This window comes from Nothobranchius furzeri, chromosome 4, assembly GCF_043380555.1.
Source record: "Nothobranchius furzeri strain GRZ-AD chromosome 4, NfurGRZ-RIMD1, whole genome shotgun sequence".
Classification (NCBI taxonomy): domain Eukaryota; kingdom Metazoa; phylum Chordata; class Actinopteri; order Cyprinodontiformes; family Nothobranchiidae; genus Nothobranchius; species Nothobranchius furzeri.
The window spans coordinates 51,480,556-51,498,816 of NC_091744.1; the positions used below are offsets into that span (position 1 = coordinate 51,480,556).

At 43.6% G+C, this 18,261-nt stretch overlaps 1 protein-coding gene and 1 long non-coding RNA gene across 2 annotated transcripts; one reads left to right on the forward strand and one right to left on the reverse strand.

Annotated features, from left to right (window-relative positions):
* Positions 1-8,926: 8,926 nt before the first annotated feature.
* Positions 8,927-9,806, forward strand: LOC139069752 (uncharacterized). Its single transcript, XR_011520446.1, has 3 exons — positions 8,927-9,059; positions 9,216-9,299; positions 9,680-9,806. It is a non-coding gene; the product is annotated as an uncharacterized lncRNA (long non-coding RNA).
* Positions 9,807-10,642: 836 nt separating this feature from the next.
* Positions 10,643-11,309, reverse strand: LOC107392916 (uncharacterized). The gene is made up of 2 exons (XM_054738665.2): positions 11,224-11,309; positions 10,643-11,107 (listed from the first exon to the last, which is right to left on the reverse strand). The coding sequence occupies exons 1-2, from the start codon at positions 11,296-11,298 to the stop codon at positions 10,643-10,645; spliced, it is 540 nt and encodes a 179-aa protein (XP_054594640.1). The 5' UTR covers positions 11,299-11,309.
* Positions 11,310-18,261: the final 6,952 nt, after the last annotated feature.

An 18,261-nucleotide genomic window follows, 5' to 3' on the forward strand; every position in this document is an offset into this window, starting at 1 on the left:
ACACAGCCCATAGCCTCCACCGCTCAGCAGAGACCGGCAGAGACCAATATATATATATATATATATATATATATATCATTTATTTTTGTTACAAAACACACAATTAACTTAGAATATGTGATTATTGTTAATTCTATTTATTTATTTTTTTAAATAAAAATTAAAAACACTGGGGAAACTGGGAGGGCGGCGCCCTATCACCCTCTACTGGCCAGCCGCCACTGCATTAAACCTTGTGCTGACTTATGGCAGAGTGTGAGGAAATAACGATCTTTCCACATAATCCAGTCCTCTCGGACCACTTTCTGATAACCTTTGAGTTTTTTATAACTGAGATCTCGAGACATGAATGTAAATTTCACTGTAGTCGGTCTCTATCTGACAACGCAGTTTCATCTTTTAAATCAACTGTTCCATCTTTACTGTCCTCAGCATCTCAGAGGCATGTAGCAGAGGGCAATATTTTCATTTCTAGTCCCTCACAAATTGATGCCTTAGTTCATAATGTTACTTCCTCTTTACGTGTGGCATTAGATGATGTTGTCCCTAAAAAAGAAGGTAATTAGGGACAGGAAGTCAGCTCCCTTGTTTAATTCTCATTTACGAGCCTTAAAACAAAACTCTAGGAAATTGGAGAAAACATGGCGCTCTACGCACCATGAGGAGGCCTACCTATCCTGGAAAAATAGTCTTGTGCTTTATAAAAATAAGCTTTGAAAAACTAGAACTGCTTATTTCTCAGCGTTAATTGAGGAGAATAAGAATAAACCTAAATTTCTTTTCAGTACAGTTGCTAAACTTACACAGACTCATAGCTCTGAACATCTATTGCCTTAGCCCTCCGCAGCAATGACTTCATGGGATTTTTTACAAGTAAAATTAATTCTATTAGAAACAAAATGTTTAGCATCCTCCCTAATGTGATTTCTTCTTCCTCAGTAAGTGAGGCAGCATCAGAGGTAACTGTAGAACCTCATCTGTATTTGAACCGTTTTGATCCAGTTGAGCTTTCAGAGTTATCAAAAATATTAGCTTCATCTAAACCTTCCACTTGCATTTTAGATCCAATCCCAACCAAATTAATTAAAGATGCATTTCCTTTGGTTACTGCCCCCACTCTAGATATAATAAATCTATCCTCAGTAAATGGATATGTACCACAGGATTTTAAGGTTGCTGTAATCAAACCTTCACTTAAGAAGCCTTCTCTGGATCCAGATGACCCAATGAATTATAGACCAACATCTAACCTTCCATTTTTATCCAAAGTCCTGGAGAAAATATTGGCCATCCAAGTATGTGAGCATTTAAACACTAATGATCTGTTTGAGGAATTTCAGTCTGGTTTTAGAGAGTATCACAACACTGAAACTGCGTTAGTGAGAGTTACAAATGATATTCTCATGGCCTCAGATAAGAATCTTGTGTCTGTTCTAGTCTTGTTAGATCTCAGTGCTGCCTTTGGCAGTCTTTTAGAAAGACTTGAACATGTTGTAGGGATCAAAGGAACAGCACTAGGCTGTGTTAAATCCTACCTGTCTGACAGATTTCATTTTATTAATGTACATGACAAATCTTCTTCATACTCGAGGGCTACTTGTGGAGTACCACAGGGTTCAGTACTTGAACCAATTCTTTTTACTATATATATGCTCCCAATTGGTAAAACCATTAGACAGCATGGGATAAACTTCCTCTGTTATGCTGACAATACTCAGTTATATTTATCCATTAACCCTGATGAACGCAATAAGTTAGGTAGATTACAGGCTTGTCTTGAGGACATAAAAAATTGGATGACTCTGAACTTTTTGCTTTTAAATCAAGACAAGACAGAAGTTCTCATGTTTGGACCAGAAATCCAGAAAAGGAGATTGCTTAGCCAATCACCTGACCTGAATGGCATAACATTAAGCTCCCAGAACAAAGTAAGGAACCTTGGTGTTATCTTCAACCAGGACATGTCATTCAGATCCCAGGTTAAACAGGTTTGCAGGATTTCCTTTTTCCACCTTCGGAATATTGCCAAGATTAGAAGCATCCTTTCCGGGAGTGATGCTGAAAAACTAGTTCATGCATTTATTATATCAATACTGGGTTAGTGTAATTCATTACTCTCAGGAAGTCCACAGGATGTAGTTAAAAGTCTTCAGCTTGTGCAAAATGCTGCAGCTAGAGTTCTGATGAGAATTAAAAAGAGAGATCATATCTCTCCTGTCTTAGCTTTCCTACACTGGCTACCCGTTATGTTCAGAATAGATTTTAAGATCCTCCTTCTCACATATAAAGCTCTTATTAATCAAGCTCAATCATATATCAGTGACCTGATTGTTCCATACGTTTCTAACCGAGCACTTCGCTCTCAGACTGCAGGTCTACTGGTGGTTCCCAGAATATCTAAAATTGGGATGGGAGGCAGATCTTTTAGTTATCAGGCTCCTCTTCTGTGGAACCAGCTCCCAGCTTTAGTCCGTGGGGAAGACACCTTGTCTACTTTTAAGAATAGGCTCAAAACATTTTTATTTGATAGGGTCTATGGTTAAAATCTGATATTAGTCTAGATCTTTACAAGTGGGAGAGTAGAGGGAGGTGGAGTGTACAGTCGGTAAAGACGGCTCTCCCTTGCCCTGCCTCCAACATGCGTCCATCTAAAAAGGCTAGTTTATCCAGAATTATCTCTGTAGTTATGCTGCTATAGGCTTAGACTGCTGGAGGATACACTGACCACTTTTCACACTCTACTACTTTCTTCTACAATCTGCTCTTTAACTGTGTTATTTTCTGCAATTTCAGCTGTTAACTTTATTTTCTCTCTAAGTGTTTTTCTCCCCAGAAGAAGCTACAATGATGCTCTGCTGAGCTGTGGTGGCCTCATGGAGGGGGCAATTGTCTAGCACACTGCTGCAAATCACTTAAACATTCTCCCTCTCCTGATAATGACTTTTTGCTTTCCTCGACGTTGGATGTGCTACTGCTAGTTTGTCTGTTTAATTATAGATCCACTAGGATAAATACAATAAAGTTTATCTCTCACCAATTCGAATATTTACTAAGAAATCACAATGTAACCATAGCCACATTGCTTGGTGTGTGTGTGTGTGTGTGTGTGTGTGTGTGTGTGTGTGTGTGTGTGTGTGTGTGTGTGTGTGTGTGTGTGTGTGTGTGTGTGTGTGTGTGTGTGTGTGTGTGCTCTGTCTTCTCCATCCCCAGTGAGTCGTGGAGGATGGCTGCTTATACTGAGCCATGATCCTCTGGAGGTTTCTTCCTGTTAAAAGAGATTTTTCCTCTCCACTGTCGCTATACGCTTGCTTAGTATGAGGTTTGCTGTAAAGTCACTGACACTAGTCAGTGACTTGATGCAACCTGCTGGGTTCCTTATATAGGAAACCTTTTTTTTTCTGATTGGCTTAATGAACTGACCTGTATTGGAATGTTTATTATGTGAAGTTCCTTGAGATGACTCTTGTCGTGATATGGCGCTATATAAATAAAATTGAATTGAATTGAAATAATTAATAGGTAGTGTCAAAATCAATTTAACTACAAGGTGGTCATCACTTTTTATGTTCAAGTGAAATATTGTGGAGGATATCATAAGTCCTTGAGGCGATCAGATGTAAAACATAGTTTTCATGACTGTTTGATTTACAGCTTTAGTCAGATTTGACTCGAACTTGACAAGAAGGTTCAATATAAGATGTTTGAACATAATGTCTACATTCAAATCCAGGCTTTGCATATGAGGTGCCAGCTTCAAATGACATGTTGATCTGATATAGTATTAAGTATTTGCCTCCTCATAGATTATTTCAGTTTTGTTTTGTTGTCCCTCAAAAGTTGCAGGTTAGCAAAAGAAATCCACATGAAACCAGTATAACCTAGCTCTTATTTCACTATTTAGGGGGCAGTAGACATGTACAGGCCTGGATATGGTAGGTTTTGGATGAAGGTACTAATCCTGATACTCCATGTAGATGCTTTATAAGAATTAGTGACAATAGTCAACAGTCAACAATAAGTGAAATAATCATTTAAAAACTGTATTTAGTATTTATTCAGGATCTATTTCTCACATCAAAATGTGGCTGGTTGTCTCAAAGTAAAAATAAAAACAAATGACAAGGTAAAGATACTTTTTTCACTTAACTGAATGTCATATCATCATGTACAGTTAGCAGTAAGAAAGCTGACACCATGAATGGCAACATAGATATAGATTGTTCTAACTCATTGCATTTTTTACGGGGTGGGCCTGGGACCAATTAAAACGTAACATGTTAGTAATAACATTAAATATTTCTATTTTTAGTTGCAAGGTGAAAAAAAACATGCAATAGCTATCCGGAATCAACTGATGTTTATTTTTATATAGAGCAATGCTAGTGTAGGGACTTTAAACCTTTACTGGAACCAGCCACAAGGGGTGCTTGTCTCCTGTGACTTCCAGAATCATTTTCTATACTACTGACTTGTGGTCTGATTCCGCAGAGGCGCTGTTTGCTCTTTAGTTTGGGTCTAGATGTCCATCCATCCGTTTTCATCCGCTTATCCGGAGTCGGGTCGCGGGGACAGTAGCCTAAGGCGAGAGGCCCAGATTTCCCTCTCCCCAGCCACTTGGGCCAACTCCTCCGGGGGAATCCCAAGGCATTCCCTGGCCAAGTGAGAGACATAGTCCCTCCACCGTGTCCTTGGTCTACCTTTAGGTCTCCTCCCAGTTGGACGTGCCCGGAAAACCTCACCAGGGAGGCGTCCAGGAGGCATCCTGACCAGATGCCCGAGCCACCTCAACTGGTCCCTCCCAACTGACCAAGCTTCTCACCCTATCTCTAAGCTAGAGCCCAGCCACTCTTCAGAGAAAACTCATTTTGGCCGCTTGTATCTGCGATCTCATTCTTTCGGTCGCTACCCAAAGCTCATGACCATAGGTGAGGGTAGGAACGTAGATCGACCGGTAAATCGAGAGCTTCACCTTCTGACTCAGCTCTCTCTTCACCAAGACAGATCAGTACAACGCCCGCATCACTGCAGATGCAGCACCAATCCGCCTATCCATCTCACGCTCCAGTTTTCCCTCACTCATGAACAAGACCTTGAGATACTTAAACTCCTCCACTTGGGGCAGGTATCATGTTGTGAGCCAAGAGGAGATTAGGACCCAAAGATGCAGAGATGCCAGATGGCACAGGGTTGGTAGAAATAACGTAAAAATCCTTTATTAAAGAATAAATCCAAAAGGGCAGGGAGCCAAAAACCAAAATCAAAAAGTCCTAATAACAAAACCTAGAGATATCCAAGAACGTAAGAAACCAAGAGATACACAATCTAGAGAGGGGAACGAGACAAGGCTGACACAAACAATGACCCAACAACAAACAGAAACGCAGACAGGGTTAAATACACTGGGGGCAGGATGAGTGGGAGATAAGCTGCAGGTGCGTGGGGAGAGAAACCTAGTGAAAACAATTAACTAATCAGGGAGAGGAAGGTGAGCTGAGGAGGGGAAACTAACATGACCTAAGAGCAAAAACAAAACCTAAAGACAAGAAGAGCAAGCTAACTAACTAATGTTCTAAGGAAGGAGAACTAAAAAAAAACGGTGGGGAAAGAGACACACTAAAAGAGACTAATTAAATGAAAAGCTGAACCTTATAGAAAACTGCAGAGGGGTGACTAGGGGAGACCAACGGGAGTACAGGACCTGGGAGGGATAACCTGGAGGGGCTGCAGACCAGGGGACACATGAGGAACACAAGGAGATATGTAAGGCGATCCTTAGAGGAGGATGGAGCACACAAGGAGACAATTGAGGGAGACGCAGACCATGACAGCAGGACCTCATCCCTGACCTGGAGAAGGCATTCTACCCTTTTCTGAATCAAGACCATGGCCTCAGATTTAGAGGAGCTGATTCTCATCCCAGCTGCTTTACACTCGGCTGCAAACCGCTCCAGCGAAAGCTGAAGATCACATTCTGATGAAGCCAACAGGACCTGATCCTCAGGCCACCAAAACGGATGCACTCCACACCTTGGCTGTGCCTAGAAATCCTGTCCATAAATGTTGAATCGGTGACAAAGGGCAGCCTTGGCGGAGTCCAACTCTCACTGGGAATGAGCCCGACTTACTGCCGGCAATGCGGACCAAGCTCTGACACCAGTCATACAGGGACCTAACAGCCCGTATCAGAGGGCCTGGTACCCCATACTCCCGGAGTACCCCCCACAGGGCCCCCCGAGGGACGCAGTCAAATACCTTCTCCAAATCCACAACACACATGTAGACTGGTTGGGCAAATTCCCATGCACCCTCCAGGATCCCCCTAAGGGTGTAGAGCTGGTCCAGTGTTCCACGGCCAGGACGAAAACCACATTGCTCCTCCTGAATCTGAGGTTTAACAATCCGACGGACCCTCCTCTCTAGAACCCCTGACCCCTTACCAGGAAGGCTCAGGAGTGTGATCCCCTGTAGTTGTAACACACCCTGCGGTCCCCCTTTTTAAATAAGGGGACCACCATCCCGGTCTGCCAGTCCAGTGGGACTGTCCCCGATGTCCACGCGATATTGCAGAGCCGCGTCAGCCAACACAGCCCCACAACATCCAGAGCCTTAAGGAACTCCGGGCGAAGCTCATCCACCCCTGGAGCCTTGCCACAGAGGAGCTTTTTAACCACCTCAGGCCTAGTCCACACGTAGCCAGGTTTTTTTTTTAAACGAATATTCGCCCCTCCAAAAACTTGCATCCACACCAACTCGTTAAAAAAAAACTCTGTCCACACGTACCCGGATAAATACGTTGTTAAGGACATGCCAGACCTGTAGGCGGCAGTACTTGGAGAAGCCAGGTCCCGGGTAATAGCCGTTCTTAACCTCGTCCTTCGTCTGTGGTCTTCCGCAAGGAGCAGTAATTCCGCTTGCAAAAACAAACAAGCAAACAGCGCTTGGACAATTGATAAAGCGAGCGCAGCTCTGAGGGCATCCATGCTGTTGGCTAGTGTAAACACAGGTCGCACACGTGATGTCAGCATTTTTTTGTCGCGGAAAGTGACGTTGTGGACCTTAAAACTCCGGTTTTGTCTGTCCACATGCAGACACGCAAAACGGAGGAAACGCAGATCTTCACTTTGGCCGGAGTTTTTAAAAACATCCATTTTCGTGTGAAAAAACTCCATTTTTGTGTGGATGACAGGCCAAAACGTAGAAAAATATCTACATGTTGACAGATCCCCGGCTACGTGTGGACAGAGCCTCAGTGATCTCAGCACCAGAGATTTGAGAAGCCAACCCAAAGTCCCCAGACTCTGCTTCCTCACTGGAAGACATGTCTGTGGGACTGAGGAGGTCTTTGAAGTATTCTGCCCACCTGTCCACAACATCCTGAGTAGAGATCAGCAGCACAGCATCCCCACTATAGATAGTGTTTGTAGCGCACTGCCCCCACACTGTCACTGTGTGTGTGTGTGTGTGACTCTGTTGCCCCTGAGGTCGTAAATTTTCTGAGCTGGTTTGGTCCCACGGTTCTATTGTAACCTTTGTGACTTTCTGAAATGGGAGGGGGCAAGAGTGGTGTCCCTTATCTTGGAGAAGAATCCAGGTGCAAATGAGCTAATGGTGTAAATAAACATATCATCTACTCTTAAAATCGATAAGCCCACTAATAAGTAAGAAGGAGAGAAGATTTACTGTTCCTCCCCAAGGCCGAGAGAGGAAGGAGGCTGAGTAGAAGGAGGGGCAACGTTGGGCCAGGTAACGAGAGGCCAAGGAGAGACGAGATGGGCTGATTCAGGAGAAGAATGCAGCCAGCAAAGCCTGCCGAAGAAGATGATGTAATCGCAAGGAGAAGAGGAAACACGTGACCAGACGTTAAGCTCCAGCAGCAGGATGAGGGTGTTGCCATGGAGATGCAACCCTTGAATAATGCAGAGGGGAGGGGGGCAGAGTGAATAAAAGGAAGCTACTGGTTTTGTGAAGAGAACTTGATGGGATGAGTGAGAGTCAGTGACTGCGTTTACATGCTGCCAGTAACCCTTTTAAAACCCGGATATTCGCAATAACCCGGTTCGGCACGGCCATGTAAACACTGTCAAAAACCCGGATTTGCTCATAACCGGGTTTTTAAAAACCCGGTTACTGCACCTGGGGTAACCCTTTTCTAACCCGAATATTTGGTCGTGTAAACGCATATCGGGATACCCCCATCCGAGCGTGTGTTCTGCGCTTGCTCTGTTCGCAAGGAATCTTGGTCTTTTGAGTAGCGACACATCTTGTATGCGCCAGAATACCGGAAGTAAACAATTGGGAGCAACATGGCGAGTCGCGGCACAGCACCACACTTTTGGAGTGACGAGGAAACCTCTGTGTTCATCGGTCTGGTGAAAAGTATGAATGTTATGTCTTTCATAGACGGCCGAAAGTACAGAGGCAGCGAAATCTACAAGAAGGTAACCGAAAAGTTACGCGAAGCGGGGTTTGTAAGGACACCAGACCAAGTGAAGTACCGCTGGAAGACGCTGAAAAAGGCCTACTACAAGGCGAAGAAACAAAACAGTACTAGCGGGTCCAATCCATCTTCTTTTCCACAGTTTGATTTAATGGACGACATTTTGGGCAATAGACCCATCAGTACAGCTGAAGAAAGTGGGGTAGATATTGGATTTGAGGACGTACAGGAGCAGTCAACCGACCAGCAAGGTAGGTTTGCGCGCCTTCTCCAAGCACAGTAGCTACGTAACTTAGTCCCACATTGTTAGCACCATTGTTATAATAAATAGGAATGTAACTAATTTGTAACACAAATGCTGCCTAACATGCACTGCCCCAGATTAATAATTATAGTAAACGTCACATAAATGTAAAGTCTGTTTGTTGCTGTTTTGTGGTTTCACGATGTGTAAAAAGACATCTTTTTTTTATTATTATTTCATACGAATTGTATTAATGCTATTTTACAGACAGTTATGGAACGCTTGACCAGACAGACGCAGCCACACCTACAGCAAGCGATACAACAAGTGGAAGTGGCTCACATCTTGAAGGAGAGGATGATGATGATGAAAACACAGGTAAGTCACATGACTTGCTCAATCCAATACATATGCCAACAAAGGGCTTCGCTCTCGGAGGTAGATACATGCGTTGACCCATCTGTGTTTAACCTATCAGTAACATCGTTTTTAACATCAAGCTGTAACATTTTGCTTGTTTTTATTTCTGGCCAGATGCAAATATTGGAGAAAGTGGACCTTCAATGACTGTGCCTAGCCAGTCTACACCGCCATCAAATACCACTGCAGCTACTCCTGGTGAGCTTTCGAAATACTGTTACTGAAGGCATAACTGGTTATAGCGTATTGTAACCCCAGGTCACTCCTCCTCCTTGTGTAATGTCTGAAAATAGTACCTTTCTTTAGTGGATAATTTGATTGCAGTGATTATGAGATATTATGTAATATAACCGTGGACCCAAACTAAGGACTATTGTCACTTTTGCATTCTTAATAAACTCAGAATTGTAGGGAGATGTTTATGATGCAGGCGCAGGTGACATTCTGACACGTCACCTACAGGTAAAGAAACATCTTTTAGAATCCACAAGTTTCATAAGAATGCAAAAATTGATAATAGTCGAACACTAAGATAGAACTTACCCAACACTTTCTAAGGCCTGTCATGTCTGCTCTAGGTTGGTCAAGTCGCAGGTTCAGGCACCGTGGAGCTGCTTCACTGACTCAGCATCAACAGTTCTTGGTGACAATGCAGCACACGCAGAACCAATGGTTTGAGCAGCAACGGCAGTTGAGACAAGCCAGTGCTGAGGCATTCATGTCTCAAATGTTTTCTGAATCGACCCGTTCAATGGGTTTGGTTGTTACACAACTCCTCACAGGGTTAGGTGCATTATTCCAGCGGCCAACTCCTCAACCCATGTTTAGTAATTCTCATTCACAGCCTATGTTTCAGCCATACAACAACCATTTTGATAACAGGCAACCACCTGCTCCTCCACATCGATTTCCCTATTCTCATAACAATCAGCCTGAACATGATCACAGCGAGGACCAAGATTCTACACCATTCTGCCAACTGTAGTGTCCCACCTTATAATCCATTCATCTATTTGACAGTTGTTTTTGTGCATTTCCTATGAAGTTTGTTGTAGAAAATTATTTTTGTGAGAATTTTAAACTTTGCACCTTTTTTGCAGCTTTTGTACACCTTCTTTTTTTATTATGTAACAAACATTTTCAAAAACTCTTTGTTCCACATATGTGCAATATATTTACATCTCGAGCCTTGTTCTGCCATAGTAGTTGATGTATTTATTCTCCATTATGGAAGGATAGGTGCGCCATAGCGCCTTACTTGAACCTCTGTTTTACCTCACATGTAAAAAGCAAAACCAGAATGTTATTTTGTTATGTGCTTTATTAAAGAACCAATGTTTTATTAAACTTACTAGAAAACTTGTATTTGTTGACATTTTATTTGAGCATTGCATATAACTGTTCTTTTTCAGAAGTGCACAGCAACAAAGGAGAAGGCAGATAAACATCTTATAAAACTTAGAAAATACAGCTGTTTGACAAATATCGAGCTTACAGTTTAACGTTGTTTGTTTCCTATCAGACCCGTTCGTCCTGCACACTCATGCTCTTACTAAGCGCTTACGGAGTGGGACACGTGCAGCAAGGTAATCTGTTAAGGCCCGTCTGATAGCTGAGGCTGCACTGTTATCAGCCCTATTTACCTGTGACACAGGCTGTGGAAACAGCCTTTCTACTGATGTGGCCTCCTCTGCCCATCTGGGATTAACATGCTCCTTCTCCATCTCACAAAAGTTGTGTAGAGCACAACAGGTTGCTACCACGTATGGTGTGAAAGTGAAATGGAAGTCACTGCGCTTCAACAGAACACGGAAACGAGATTTCAGTCGACCAAATGCTATCTCTATAGTTGTTCTAGCAGAACTCAAATAGACGTTAAAGCTTTCCTCTTGTGGTGTCAGTCTTGGGGACTGCAGATAGCCCTTCATTAGCCAGGGCAACAGCGGGTACGCAGGATCTCCCAGCAGGAAGAAATCCACATCCTGCCCCTCGATCTGCACTGCTCTCTAAAGTGGGACAGATAGAAATATTATTCTTCCTAAATTATGTCATAATACATCTTAGATATGTGGCAGGTATGCAACTTGCATTTAAATACCTAAAGTTTTAATGCATTACCCACCTTTGGGAAGGATTGTGCATTGTTGAACAGATTTGACTGGCGGAGTGCATTGGCGTCATGTGCTGAACCAGGCATTTTGCAGCTCACACTCCAAAAACTAAGGAAAATGTTTCACAGTGAATCAAGATGTAGTTGGAGCGGTGTGATTAGTGGCAAAAATTAGGAAAATTATTTCAGATCAGTAATGACAGAATTATTTGTACATATAAGCTGTTGATGTTTTGTGGAACAGAGAACCTCTCAATTGATGTTTGTGAGTGGTTCTAATATAGCTTAGTGATGTGTGTCTGTCAAAATTATATACAAATCATAATCATGGATAAAAAAGCTGGGAATGGCAAAACACCTACCAGTATTTGTCATCACAGACTCCCTGGAGGACATAGGATGGCCATCCCTTCCTGTTTATGAAGTCTCTGTAGCCATCACTTGGAGGCAAGCAAGGGATGTGGCTCCCATCCACACAACCTAAGATAAAAAGTAAAAAACAATTAAAAAAGTAAAAGTATGCACACAGCAGTGTAGCCTACATACATAGTATAGTTCACATTTAGCCTACTCAGAAAACTATTGACATTAACAAGACATAAGAGCAGGAAATATTTTACCTATGATTTGAGGAATGGAGTGGGCACGTTCAAATCTTTGTGCAATGCCACATGCCTCCTCCAAAGTGGGTACCCGGATCAGTGTTTTGATGACAGAGTCGACCATTCCGTGGCAGAATAGGTACACCATCTTCTTCACGGTGCTCTTGTGCACTCCAAATTGGTTTGCTATCAAACGATACTCGGCACAGCTTGCTAGTTTATACAGCACCATTGCAACGCGCATTCCTGTAGGCACTGGTGTGCGGATGGTTACTGCGCTGGGCTCCATCACTCTTTCCATCATACCACAAAGTTTAGCAAAAGATTGACGTGACATACGAAAATTCTCACGCCAATCCGTGTCCGTGAACTCCATCATTACAACCCGCTCCCACCAGTCCTGGCTGCGCACCTTCATCCAAAGTGTCCGCGGGGCTCTGGTGGTAACGGGTACCCTCGACATGTTGGATATGTTTAGCGCAGCTCTCTCTATATTTGCAATTTCTTCCTCACATACTCTCCTTCGAATGACGGCCAGTACGCACAGTCGTTGTAAGAGCTGCTGGTGGGTCAATACCAGCACTAAAGCGCAAACAAACGCGCTCGCTATCTCTTCCGAACTGGGAAACATGTTGTTGTTTTCTCGGACACCGGAACAAGATGACCTGGAAATGACGCATATTGCGTCTTGACGCCATCCATACGTCCTGACGCTACCCCAAAGTCCGCATTGAAAACGGGTTATGCAAATTAGGGTTGCCTCTTTCTTGTAAACGGGTTATCCCGATCAACTCAGAAACCCGAAAACCGACCTTAACCCGATCATAACCCGGATATTGGCTGCATGTAAACGTAGTCAGTCAGTCATGGACTGAGCTTTTTGGTGAGGGGCTTGAGGAGTTGAGGTTGAGCTGGCCTTTTTGGGGGGAAGAGAGCTTCTGATTTTTGTCTGTGTGACCCGCTGCGACGGGATTTTCATCTTTTTATCTGTTTGTGGAATAAAATTTGTTTCTCACTGCAAGGAACTTAAAAAGAATCCATGGTCTCTGGGGGTCTCCTCTGTCAGTAATCTATGAGAAAGGTGAGGCGCTGGTTACTGGTATCTCATCCCAAAGGTTTGAATGCTATTAGCTGTTACAACCATCCTTTATTACAGTTAAACTAGCTGTTTTCTCAGCATAAAGGGACAGCTATCTTTACCTGAGGCATTCAAGAGCCGAAGGATTAGAGAGTGTGTACTGATGTAATTGAAGTCTTCCTTGTGTCTACTTAAATGTATACTGGTCAGAATTAGAAGCCCTGGGTAATTTGGTGATTGCTAATCATCTCTTTACATAGTGAAGGGTGTTTACTGGCAATTAATGTCACGCCCACTTCACTGACTGCAGGCCAAACCTGAGATTTTAAAAACATCTAATTAAGAGTGGAGCTAGTCTGGCAAGTTGGCTTGCAACATTCATTATGGAAAATCCATGACTGGTGCAGAAGTCCAATAACTAAACACCACTCGAATTCAGATCAGGGGGGCCGGTCCTCCCAACCACACCTCTCCAGTTCTCACTGCCATTGCCCACGTGAGCGTTTAAGTCCCCCAGCAGAACGAGGGAGTCACCGGAAGGAGCGCTCTCCAGCACCCCCTCCAAGGTCTCCAAAAAGGGTGGGTAGTCTGAACTGTTTGGTACATAAGCACAGACCACAGTCAGAACCAGTCCGCCCACACGTAGGCGGAGGGAGGCCACCCTCTCATTCACCGGGGTAAACCCCAACGTACAGGCACCAAGATGGGGGCAACTAGTATGCCCACCCCTGCTCGGCGCCTCTCAGTGGGAGCAACTCCAGAGTGGTAGAAAGTCCAACCCCTCTCAAGGAAACTGGTTCCAGAGCCAGAGCCATGCATTGAGGTGAGTCCGACTATATTTAGTTGGAACCTCTCAACCGAGATTTTTTAAATCTCGCTGACTCTTTTAATTTGGTTCAGTTAGTGGACCAATCCACACATGTTAGTGGCCATACTTTGGACTTGGTGCTGTCACTGGGTGTAGGAGTCTCAAACCTGAAGGTCCAAGAGGCCTATTTTTCAGCTCACAGGCCAGTATTGTTTGATGTGGCCTGGACTCACAAACGTGTGCAACAATATGCTCAGATGAAGCGTTGTCGGATGTTAAAAGACTCTACAGCCGCTGAGTTTGCCGTAGTGTTTTCCATGGGGGGTGCAGAGCAAGACTACGGAGCATGGACCACAGAAGAGCTTGTTATACGCTTTGACTCAGCATGCACCATGGCGCTTGATGTGGTAGCCCCAGTACGGGTAAAGAAGCCTAAAGCTACAAAGGAGCCATGGTTACCTGAGAGTACTCGAGCACTGAAAAGGATGTGCAGGAAGGCCGAGCGGAGGTGGAAAAAGGATGGGCTCCAGAGCTCGCTTGACCTAATGAGAGGTCTTTGGATTGGCTATCAGAAGGCTGTGAAAGATGCAAGGAGAAAGTACTTTGCAAACATAATCTCCATAAACTCTCAGAATGCTAGGATACTTTTTAAGACAGTTGACTCTATTTTAAATGTCAATGAGCCCCTTGCGATTGAGTACTCCACTGAGTCATGTAACAACTTTCTGGACTTCTTTGTGGACAAGGTAAGGGTGACAAGGGCTGTTGACTGTTTTGATTTGTTTGTTCCATTTGTGTTCTTAATTGAATGACCTGGAATCGGGTTGTGGGCGGAGCTACACACCTGTGAGAAATAAAAGGGCTGCTCATTCACAAAAATAAACAATTGCAGGCCAAACGCAAATACGACTGTGTGTCTATTTGTCCTCCGATGCCGGTTTCCAACTCGTATTCAGCATGGCTGCGCCAACAGGTTATGGGCCCAGTATAGAGTTTGGAGGCCGATGGAACCGCTTATGTTTTGACGGAGATGAAAAGAATTATGAACTGTGGGAAACAAAATTCCTAGCGCATTTGCGCCTGCTTGGCTTAAAATCCATCATCCTGAGTGACGGTCCAGCTGCAGATGATGATGAAGAGGACACGGAGGATTCCAGCAAAAATGAGGAAGCATATGCTGTTCTAATTCAGGTCTTGGATGATAAGAGTTTATCTCTGGTAATGAGAGACGCTGCAGATGATGGCAGGAAGGCGCTGCGGATCCTGCGCGACCATTACGCAGGAAAAGGGAAGCCGCGCATCATCATTTTGTACAGAGAGCTGACTTCTCTCCAAAAGGGTGTGAATGAGAGCGTCACAGACTATATTATCTGGGCAGAGACAGCTATCACGGCACTGCGTAATGCGGGAGAGACACTAAGTGATGGTTTATTGACAGCAATGATTTTAAAAGGCCTGCCTGATGCATTCAGACCATTTTCTGTTCACATTACGCAGAGTGATGAAAGCATAACGTTTGCAGACTTTAAAACAAAGCTGAGGAGTTACGAAAGCACAGAAAAGTTTGGTGCTTCCGGGTCAGAAGAGGACAGCGTGATGAAGTTGAGGGGAAGAGACACCTGGAGTACTAGATTCACCTGTTACACCTGTGGACAAAAAGGCCACAAAGCTGCGGAGTGTACATCAGCAGGGGAGCGCCGAGAGCAAAGACAGTGGTGCAGCTTCTGTAAGAGTGCCACGCACAAAGACGCGCACTGTCGACGGAGAAAGCAGGACAAGGTGAAGCAAGCGGTAGACGAGGAGGACCACACCTTTGCTTTCAAGGTGCGACTGGATGACGATCCGGGCAGGACTGTAAAGATGAAGGGCCTCATGGTCGACTCAGGAGCAACAAGGCATATCATTACTGATGTTGGCATGTTTGAAGAGTTTGATCCAAACTTCACACCCCAGAGTCATATTCTGGAGTTGGCTGATGGAGATCGGGCCAGCGGGATTGCGTTAAAGAAAGGCACCGCCAAAGTGTGCATGAAGGACCGTACAGGACAATATGTGGAGATGAGACTGAAGGAGGTGCTCTACGTCCCATCATTTTCACAGGACATATTTTCAGTGAAAGCGGCTACAGCGCAGGGAGCGACAGTCATCTTCAAAGAAGGACAGAACCGGCTCATCCATAAAAACGGTATGACTTTTGAAATTAACACACATGGCAGACTATTCTATCTAAGTACTCTGCAAAGTAAAGTTGATAAATGCAATGTGTGTTATGATGTTCAGACGTGGCATACAATATTGGGTCACTGTAATTATGATGACATACTGAAATTAGAAAATGTCACAAAAGGTATGAAAATAAAAGGGGAAAGCAAGAAAGCTGATCAGAAATGTGAAGTGTGTATAAACGGAAAGTTTGCACAAAGTAGAAATACAAATCTAGACGAGAAGGCTAAAGAAGTGCTTGAACTTGTTCACACTGACCTGGCTGGGCCGATAGAGCCAGCAGGTAAAGATGGATTCAGATTTGCTGTTGTATTCACAGATGACTATTCAGGAGCCATGTTCACTTATTTTCTTAAGGCTAAGAGTGATACTGTTAAAGCTACTGAGAGATTCATTGCTGATGTTGCCCCTTATGGATAAATCAAATGGAATTTGAGATCCGATAATGGAACAGAATTTACATCTTCGGTGTTTCAATCACTGCTCAGCAAGAATGCCATCAGACATGAAACCTCAGCTCCTTACTCACCCCATCAGAATGGGACTGCAGAAAAAGCATGGAGGACCTTGTTTGAGATGGCAAGATGCATGCTGATAGAAAGTAAGCTACCTAAGGAGTTGTGGACATATGCAGTACAGACTGCTGCTATAATCAGAAATAGGTGCTATAACAGACGTCTTGGACAGACTCCATACTACCTGCTTACTGGGAAAACACCAGACCTGTCTAAAATGAGAGCATTTGGCTCAGAGTGTTTTGTTTACAAACAAGATAAAAGAAAGTTGGACCCACGATGTGAAAAGGGCATGTTTGTAGGCTACGAAAAAAACAGCCCTGCATTTTTGGTTTTCTTCCCAGACACTGGTAAAGTATCGAGGAACCGGCTGGTGAAGTTTGTGTCAAAACAAACAAAGGAATGTAACACTCAGACAGACGAAGACATGTATGAACATTTGCAACATAGGAATAGAGCGGAGACAGTTCCAACACCTAATGTGACCGATGTAGTCCCCCAAGAGATGAAAACAGAGATGTGTGATTCCAACGTCAGCATTAAAGGTGAAAGTGAGGGTTGTGACATTGCTCGTTATCCAAAGAGAGAGAGAAGACCACCTCAGTTTTATACTGACTGTGATTATCAAGCAAAGTCTGAAGATCATGTGATGAATGTGGATTATTGTTATCGTGTGGCATGTGATGTCCCTAAGACACTACAGGAGGCATTGAGCTCTTCAAAATCAGAACAGTGGGCTAGGGCTATGAAAGATGAAATTGATTCTCTTTTACAGAATGACACGTACACATTAACGCCCCTACCTGAAGGTAAACAAGCAGTGGGGGGTAGATGGGTTTATACTGTTAAAGAAAATCCTATTGAGACAACATACAAGGCCAGATTTGTGGCAAAAGGTTATAATCAAGTGTATGGTACTGATTATAATGAGACCTTCTCACCCACTGCTGATCTGACGTCATTACGTGTTTTGATGCAGCTCGCAGCTCAGTATGATTTAGATCTTCATCAGATGGATGTCAAAACTGCATATCTGCATGCCCCCATAGACTGTGAGGTTTATGTGGAACAACCTGAAGGATTTGAGGTCAAGTCTAGGACAGGAGAGGAATTGGTGTGCAAGCTCAACAAATCATCAATTGTATGGTCTGAAGTAGTCAGGACGAAATTGGAATAAAATGCTTCATGATTTTCTTGTTAAAAATGGTTTTGTCCAAAATACAGCAGATTTCTGTGTTTACAGTAGACGGAATGGTTATGAAGAGGTCATATTGATAGTTTGGGTTGATGATCTTATTATTGCAGCAAGTGATTGTCAAATTCTCAAAAGTGTGAAGGAAATGCTGGGAGCAGAATTCAAAATGAAAGCTCTAGGAAAACTGAGACATTTCCTTGGCATTGACTTTACCCAGAAACAAGGAGAAATAAAAATGAACCAAAAGGGATGCATTACCAAGATTTTGGAAAGATTTCACATGACTGATTGTAAGCCAAGGTCAACACCATGTGAAATGAAAATAAAGTTTGACAGTGAGAGTGAACCTGCTGACTCAAAAATATATCGAGAAATGGTTGGCAGTTTAATTTACCTAATGACATGTACTCGACCAGATCTAAGTTATGTTGTTGGTAAATTACCACAATATCTGTCTGAACCGAAACAACAACATTGGGTTGCAGCTAAACATGTGTTGAGGTATTTAAAACGCACTGTGGACCAGGAACTGTGTTTCAGAAAACAGGAACCTAAGGCCAATCTGAAACTTGAGGCCTATAGTGATGCGGACTGGGGAGCAGACCAGAATGACAGGCACAGTGTCACTG